Raw genomic sequence first — 8,090 nt, 5'->3', positions numbered from 1 at the left:
TTATCACTATCACTAAAAATGATAAGAAAATGGTATTAAAGCACCACAGTGAGTTTGCTATAATTCTCAAGTAATACCTTAATTATTGTCTGAACCCCTTTAAGCCAATATGCTAATATAGGGTATTTTTCTGGTGGACGGTGGCTGAACATTTATTGGTTACGCCTGGCAAGTGACCACCACCACCACCACCCTGTCCAGTCCCCGCCCCCCTCTAAACAAAGCCGTGCTGAGGGGAACTTTTCAAACATGCACAGTGTTATAATCACAATGGAAAATGTGAACCATCACTCATCTTCCAAACACCATCACAATAATAAGCAGTGCAGCCACACCAAAAGAAATGCACAGGGGGGCTCCCGTGGTAGAGTCTCCGTCTTTCGTTCCGGCGGGGTGCTGGAAACGTATAGGTTCGAGACCTGTCCGGTGCCATGGGAGCCCCGCTGTTGGGCCTCCTCCTTGAAAGAATTGGGCATCTCTCTACCAGCTGTCTACCCACTGGCTGCCATGTCTTCCCCGAATGATCTCCCCGAGCGGCGCCCTTCAGAGTTATCATGAAAGATTTAACAATTGAAGTTCTGCACACAACATATTACTTCGGCATATCCACACCAGTGCCCCTCCAAACAGCCTGCCTCTCACACGACTTCATTTACTCCCCGTTGGCACAGTACTATAACATTCCATCACCACGAATTGAATGTTACGATGAATGACATAACAAATTTACCTTGAGAACACCGGTGGGTCGTGCGTCCTCCTCCTGCCAGCGTCGATGGGTAACTGATCTCGCCGGCGGGTCGTGTAACTCGTGTTGGTTCGATGACAACAAACGAAGCGCCGAAGCCTTGATCGAAACTGTACTGAAGCTACTGAACCTCTTTCACCCCAGGATATATGTCTACAAATAAGGTTTTCTGCTATCTTTTTGAATTATATATAAGGTGCATTGTCTACTATGGTGTGGGATATAGTCATCCGTGTATTTACAAGTATTCACAATTATGCCCTGATATAATAACGAGGTAACGATGCCTAAGTTTCCAATATAATTACCAATCATGGAGGTAAATACTAGTTGAAGGCGAAACTTCCATTATGAAATTACTAAGCAATGGATATGATTTCCGTGACCTTACGGCAGGAACATTACTTCTAATACATTCTTCTCGACCATTACTACCTCCTCCTCTTCCTTGATCTTCTCTTTGGCCTAAACAACCTCCTCCTAAACTACCATCACCACTTACATTAAATTAACTCAGTGTTGCCTCCTAATGATAATATCCTCTTGTAACTAACTCAACAAAATTATGGCTTCTGTGGCGATGTTCCCATTATGATACATATATACAACGTTAATTATTGCCATATACATTTGTGTGCTTGAGTGTGTTTTGTGGGGTTGCACTAATTGCTTGTCCTGGATATGTACGCTTGTATTTAATTCCTGATCTTTGTTTTTTGTTTCCCCGTCAACTGATTATTAAACATTACCTAAGTGTTCTTCATATTCACTGCCATACCAACTTTCAGACTAGCTATGTTGTCTTTCAAGAACTGAGAGTGAAAGTGTGTTTATAAGGTCACACTACGACATAAAAGGTAAAACAGTCCAGGTAATGATCGGTGTTAGTGCATTTTTAGGGTTCCGGTTCAATCACCGGCTTTGGCTCCATCAATTTCCTCCTAGTAATTATGAGAGGAACAATGATTATAGACTTTATTACCGCATGGGTCGTAATAGTTTTTCCTTTGTTCCCTTATAAGTTGACTAATGACCCCCACAAAAAAATGTATATGTAGGTAGCCCTGTGTGTGTGTGTGTGTGTGTGTGTGTGTGTGTGTTTTAAGTATACATAATTTTTACAGCAATACCATTTACAAAAAAAAAAATATATATCCATGTTGTTGCTAACCATAGGTACATTTGCACTGCTAGATGGAAGATCAAGTTCAGTCTTCCTGTGGCCGAGATGTCAGGTACTACGCCATTCACTTCTTTTTTATTTATTCAACAATATAAGAACACATAAATAACATGTATGTTTATATATAATTCATTTGTGTATATAATAAAAAAGAAAACGTATCAAGAATATCATACTATTTACCTCATTTATATTGATGCAAGCAAAAATATAGAAAATATTTGCAAAACAACAAAAACACATGTCTCCAAATGCCGGTCTTATAGTACATCTAAAAAAAGTACTAGTGGCACTTTATGTTATCATCTCCTTCCAAAACATCTGTTGAATATGGGTTGAAGTCGTTAATAAAGATCAGTTAGTTTAGTTTTTTTAGCTTTTTAATTTTTCAAAAAAATCCACATCTTCTATAAACTGTTTACATATAAAAGTTTAAGAACAAGTTTAATATTCGTATGTTTATATGTTCATTAAAAGGTATATGGGTGACCTTTGGCTTCCTAGACTGACTGGCTGAGATACTCCAGCAAGACAGAGATGTAGATAGAGACAGATATAGATAGACAGATAGAGAGAAGGGGGGTAGGGAGGGAGAAGAAAGGAATGAGAGGAGGAATGAGAGGCTGTGTAAAGGCGGAGGACAGTTTTATTAAGCGGGCGGGGGAGGCGGCGGCGGGGGCTTGGGGAAGGTGAGGGTGGCGGCCCGCAGCGTGTGGTGGGGGACCGACAACTCCGGCAGCGACTCCAGCGATCCCCGACTGGTGGTGGCGGTGAGGGAGACACGCTGAAGACTCGACACCTGGTGGGGGAATAAGGATGACGTCATTAATATTACTTTCACCATCACTTTTTTTTTCTTGTCGCTTATCCATGTTACAATTGAGCTATTCTTGTGATGGATTTGTTGTACTGTATTTGATTTTGTTATTTCTTTAGAGAGAAAAAAAAATGTTTCTGGGTCTACTTTGTCATCTTGTCATATGAAGAATCAGAATGTATAAAATGTGGTAACTATGAGAAATATTAATGACTCGAAGTGTATGGGGCTTCGTGGTAAACAAGGTGTTACCGGTGTCGGAGGTCCATGATGAATACTTTGGATTGGAGACAATACAAACACACATATACAGTACTTCCCTGAGTCATCATTCAGTGGAGTGGAGACAAGTGGCACATCACTCACCTGGATTGTGAGCTCCGTGCCTGGGAAGGGAGAGTCGCCCAAGCCGGTGCAGGTGGCCACAGAAGCCGAGGTGGAGCAGGAAGGCGCCTGGTTCTGCAGCACCATGAGGGCCGTGCGAGAAGGCAGAAGGCTCGGGTACTGTGGCTCGGCCAGCGTGCGAAGGGTCATGAGGTGCAGGGGGCAGGGCAACGGCCGCGTGATGAGGTGGGCGGCCGAGTTGAGCTGGTCAGCGTCCAGCCCCTCGTTGATCAGCTGTGTGATGGGGTAGTTGAGGCTGTTGGCGAGGTGGTGGGCTGCGAGGGAGAGCCGCGCTACGGGCTCTGGGCTGCGGGTTTCTTCGAGCATTAACCAGTAGCGGCCAAGGGTGCGTTTCTGGTCAGTGACGCCCTCACCCATGCCCCGTGCGTCGTCGTAGAAGGTACGGCGTTCTACCATAACCTCAAGCCATCCCTGCTGCCACGAGGCAGCGCCCGCGGCGTGGTCGGTGAGGAGGGTGAGGCGGCGGCCTGGCCCGGCGCCGTCTTCGATCATGGCAGCCGAAGTGATGGGGAAATAATTCCCTTGAATTCCTATGCGCTGTACCCTGACGCGCTTCTGCATGTGCAGACCACTCTGGTCGGTGTAGAAGGTTGGTTCAGCTCCGTTGTCGATGTCCGTCATGATACGCATGAACATCTCCGTCTCTCTGAAATGCGGTGGGAAGCCTGGGGTCTCTGAGCTGTTGTACCGCCCACCCAAGTTGAAGAGGTTCTCCATGTAGACAGCCGAGGCTAGCGGGCGGTGGGCCACGTGCAGGATGCGTGTGGAGTGCATGAGAACAGAGCCAAACATAACACTAAGCTCTGATGCCACGGGACCCGAATGGATGAACAGCCGCGGCTTGGCACCGGCCAGCACGTCCTCTTCTGGTTCTCGGGCGTTGGGATCTGGCTTGAAGAGATATGCGCCAGATTTGAACTGTGCTGAGGGGTAAGCGGCGTAGCGCACTGCGGCCTGCGTCACGCGACCACTCGGCTTGTCCGTGATGGAGCGCAGCATGCCAGTGGTGCCGTCGAACAACAGCTTGAGATGGTCACTTTCCAGCTGGATGTCTCCCGGCAGCACGTCGTGCGTCTCAAAGGGCGGCGAGTAATTCGGGTCTGGTGCCGGTGCGTAGTTGTTGGAGTACACAGAGGCCCGATTGTCGGTGGAGGGGTGGGCCGTCTGGTGGATGCCATAAGTCACCACGCTCAGCGCAGGCAGGTCAGCCACGAAGAGAAGTTCAAACTGATTGTCAAGGATCACCATGCCGTTACCGGTGTCGTTCCACACCGGGTTGATCTGCACGGGCACGTCATGGCCGTGCTCGTCGGTGACCCGCACGTCCAGGGACGACACCAGCACTTTGATCACCTCGAAGCGGCGCTGCGCCAGTGAGTTGAACATCACTACGAGTCGTGGCTTGCTGCGCGGCACCGTTAGGGGCAGTTTGTGGGGCAGACGTTCGTAGGTAGACCTCTCGAAGTCTGGATGAAGGTGGTGGAGCGGCGCGGCGCGGTGGTCCAGAGCAGCCATGGCGGCAGGCGTGAGAAGCAGTGCCTCGGCTGCCTGCCCCGCCAGGGCCAGCGTGTCGTGCAGACTTTCGTGCAGCTTGACAGCGTAATCATGCATGACGTACGCCTTGGAGGTGCCGGTGATGGCGTCGTGGTGCTGGAACAGTGCCAGTGCCCGCCTGGCTCTTACCAGCTTCTCATAGTCTTTCTCTAATAGCTGGACAACGCGCGCTTGACCTTCCTGCACTGCCCACGCATACGACCAACTGTACAGGATCTCGGCCGAACGTAATGATGCTTCCAACTGTCGGTCGAGCACCTTCCAGTATGGTCGTGTGGTATAGTAGCCGCTCCAGTACGCTGGGCGGCCCTCGCTGAAAATGTCACTGTACACGAAGAAGTCGCCCTGGAGGGTCGGGTAGTCGCGCATGCGGTTCTGTACCTCAGCGAAGTAGTCCCGCAGCGTGCCGAACTGCACCGTGGCGTGGTAACGCGGGTCGTTGTTGATGAATGTCAGGAGGCGGTGGTAGCTGGAGTACTGCTGGTCCCATTCCGAGGCATGGTCGTAACGGAAGTCGTCCCCGATAGGAACGAGGACGACATTGTGAGGGTAGAGCGAGCCCGTCCTCCCGTACTGCTCCAGCAAGAGTTCTGCTTTTTTCTTGACGTTGTGGTCGTCGATAGGAACCGACTTGATGGTGTACTCGGTGTACTCCCCTGGCACCTGCAATGCAAAACTTGGTGTTAGTATTTTAACGCAGCCTCGTAATATAGAAGTATCTGAACCTCTTCCTATGAGAGCATACGCAGTAACTGCGTGTTGCATTGTTATTCATCTTCGTCAACTCTGCTTTTGAGGCCGTGGTGGATAAAAAAAACCGTTATAGCGGTTCACTGAGCATATGTGATTATATTTACTGCCGGGCTACCATACAACAGCCTATTACAAGTATAAATTTGCTCCTCGCCTTTTGCCCCTTTTATATCAATTAATAATACCTCTGCCCACCTCAGGCACCTCTCATCCACCACATGCATATTTTACCTTGCGGAAATCATAACCCAGGCAGATCTGCGGGTGGGGGCCACACGAGTGCTTGATGGAGTAGATGTCGTAGGGTCGGTTGTGGCACAGTATGTCGCTTTCCCCTTTCGAGTCCCACACTTGGCGCCACATGAAGTCCCCGAGCTGCTGCTCCGCCAACCACTGCTTCCAGGCGTAGTGGATTCGCTGCACCACCGTGGCCTGGATGCCAGCCTCGTGCAGGAGGTACGGCACCGCGGCGCCGTGTCCGAAGGGGTCCACCGACCACCCGCTGACCGGCTGCACGCCCAGGATGTTGGAGAGCCATTGGTGACCTGACGGGGAGGAGCAGCGGTGAGGTGGAGGAAGAAATAAAAATCAATGTTCACCATCCTCATGGTTGCGAATGGTGGCCTATGATAAATACAGTAAAAGTTCTTTAACCCTAATGGCAGTGGACTCGGCCTATTTGGATTAGTGATTTTTTCGGACTGTTGAATTGCAGCCCTAAATCACCATAACGTATATTGAAAGATCTCGTACATTAGTATGAGCCGTTTGTGTTTCTTAATGAACATAGTTGTTTTTTAAGTTTTAATTGTATACCGTGCGCCGCGCAGACAGTTGCTAATTCTTGTCATCTAAAATTCAAACATCCATTGCTTTTTTCGGACAAGTGTATATATTTTTTTAGGGCTTCGTATGGTTTTAATTGTCAAATATTACAGTTTAGTACACCCCCGCAAAAGGAACCTTAATTTATCTTGATGCGTTGACATTAATGAATATCAACCAAAGATATATTCTCTGCAGTTTTTATTTCGTCCTGTCATCATGATTCAGTGGAACAAATAAAAAGAACGATTAACAGAGTGGGAATGAGGGGAAGGTGAGAAGCAGCGTTGCCAAATTATCGTACTTAAAACATCGCATTTATCAGTTCCAGGGCCCATAACTTTCCTACCCACACAGATAACGAAATTCCAGTTACAATTCTCGTTAAAAGCATTACTTATTGGCGTTTGTTTGCCATAGCAGTGACTCAGACACCAGAAAATACGACGTGCTGAGTGGCTGAATACGATAATATGGTAACCCTGGTGAGAAGAGACAGGACGGAGGAAGGGAGATGAACGACGTGATAAGGCGTTGTGGCCGAGCAGAGGAAACCTTTATGATTCACGTTTTCACTTGTCCACCACCATCACCACCACCACAACTACAAGAACTACTACAACTATTTCTTCTTCTACTACTACTACTACTGCTACTACTACTACTACTACTACTACCACCTGCCCTACCTTCGATCAGCTGGTCAAGCATGGCGTAAAGGTGCACGTTGGCCTCGTCTGTCATCACCCAGCCGCCGGTCGCGATCTCGAGCCGCCCGGACGACACGAGTTCCTTCAGCTGCTGCCTCAGTGTCGGGTGGGCCCTGGCGGACGGTGGGGAGGGATTAGTGAAACATTTATTCATGTCAACACAACAGATATTATAGGATTTGACCTTTTTTTTTTTTTTACAATAAAGGAGACAGCTCAAGGGCACAAAAAAAGAAAACAATAATACAAAAAGCCCGCTACTCGCTGCTCCTGAAAAGAATCAAAAGAGGTGGCCGAAAGAGGGGTCAATTTCGGGGGGAGAGGTGTCCCTGATACCCTCCTCTTGGTGTGCCTTCGTTATCTTGTGTATTATATCTTGTGCTATAGAAAGGTCTTGCAAATATTACGAAATAGCGGAGAAGATTAGCAGGTCAGTTATTTGTTCTAAAAGATGTAAGTGAAAATGTTATCAATAATACAGAGGAGATAAGGAGTTAGGCACGTAGATATAGACAGATAGATAGATAGATTGATAAATAGATAGATACAGTCAGAAAGCAGGTCTGACGGTGAATTTGGTGAATAGGTCCTAAGGTAATGTTTAATCAGATGGCAGAAAAAAACCCCAGGAACTAAACACTTGAGAGATTAGAGACAAGCACATATCCAAGAGAAACAATTAACGCAACCCTTTAAAACAAACAAACAAGTATACAAACAAACAAACAAATCTCTCGTCGTCCTGAACTCACCTCTCGTACCACAGGGAGAGGAAGGAGATCTCAGACCAGATGAAGGTCATGTTGGTGTGGACCCGCAGCTTCTCGATCATGTTCTGCAGGATCTTGCTCGTCTGGTGGAAGTAGTACTCCTCGTAGGTCTTGAGCCAGCCGGGGTCGTTGTGCGAGTGTGGCATCAGAATGACCTGGGAGGGGGAGAGAAAGGGAACAAGGTCAGATTTCATTTTTTTTTTTACAGCATAGGAGGCAGCTCGATGGAAAAAAAAAACAATGAAAAAAGCCCACTAGACGCTGCTCCAACAAAAGAAAAAAGAACGAGAGGTCAGGAGAGGTTAATTATTATTCTTTTTTGGGG

The 8,090-nt window shown here is 47.6% G+C and overlaps 1 protein-coding gene across 1 annotated transcript; it reads right to left on the bottom strand.

Moving 5' to 3' along the window:
• Positions 1 to 2,293: 2,293 nt before the first annotated feature.
• Positions 2,294 to 7,953, bottom strand: LOC127005743 (alpha-mannosidase 2-like). Its single transcript, XM_050874858.1, has 5 exons — positions 7,748 to 7,953; positions 6,975 to 7,108; positions 5,692 to 6,005; positions 3,115 to 5,370; positions 2,294 to 2,730 (listed from the first exon to the last, which is right to left on the bottom strand). Exons 1-5 carry the CDS (start codon positions 7,909 to 7,911, stop codon positions 2,581 to 2,583), a joined length of 3,018 nt encoding a protein of 1,005 aa, XP_050730815.1. The 5' UTR covers positions 7,912 to 7,953; the 3' UTR covers positions 2,294 to 2,580.
• Positions 7,954 to 8,090: the final 137 nt, after the last annotated feature.

Source organism: Eriocheir sinensis, chromosome 3 (assembly GCF_024679095.1).
Source record: "Eriocheir sinensis breed Jianghai 21 chromosome 3, ASM2467909v1, whole genome shotgun sequence".
NCBI lineage: Eukaryota > Metazoa > Arthropoda > Malacostraca > Decapoda > Varunidae > Eriocheir > Eriocheir sinensis.
The sequence above is the reverse complement of the archived record's forward strand: the minus strand, read 5'-3'. Positions and strand labels throughout refer to the sequence as shown.

Bases quoted from the DNA above. Each gene is read 5' to 3' on its own strand.
- LOC127005743 (XM_050874858.1), bottom strand. From the start codon at position 7,911: ATGCCACACTCGCACAACGACCCCGGCTGGCTCAAGACCTACGAGGAG. The intron at 6,006-6,974 runs GTAGGGCAGGTG...CCTCCCCGTCAG, and splicing joins GCTTGACCAGCTGATCGAAG to GTCACCAATGGCTCTCCAAC. The intron at 5,371-5,691 runs GTAAAATATGCA...TTTGCATTGCAG, and splicing joins TGGGTTATGATTTCCGCAAG to GTGCCAGGGGAGTACACCGA.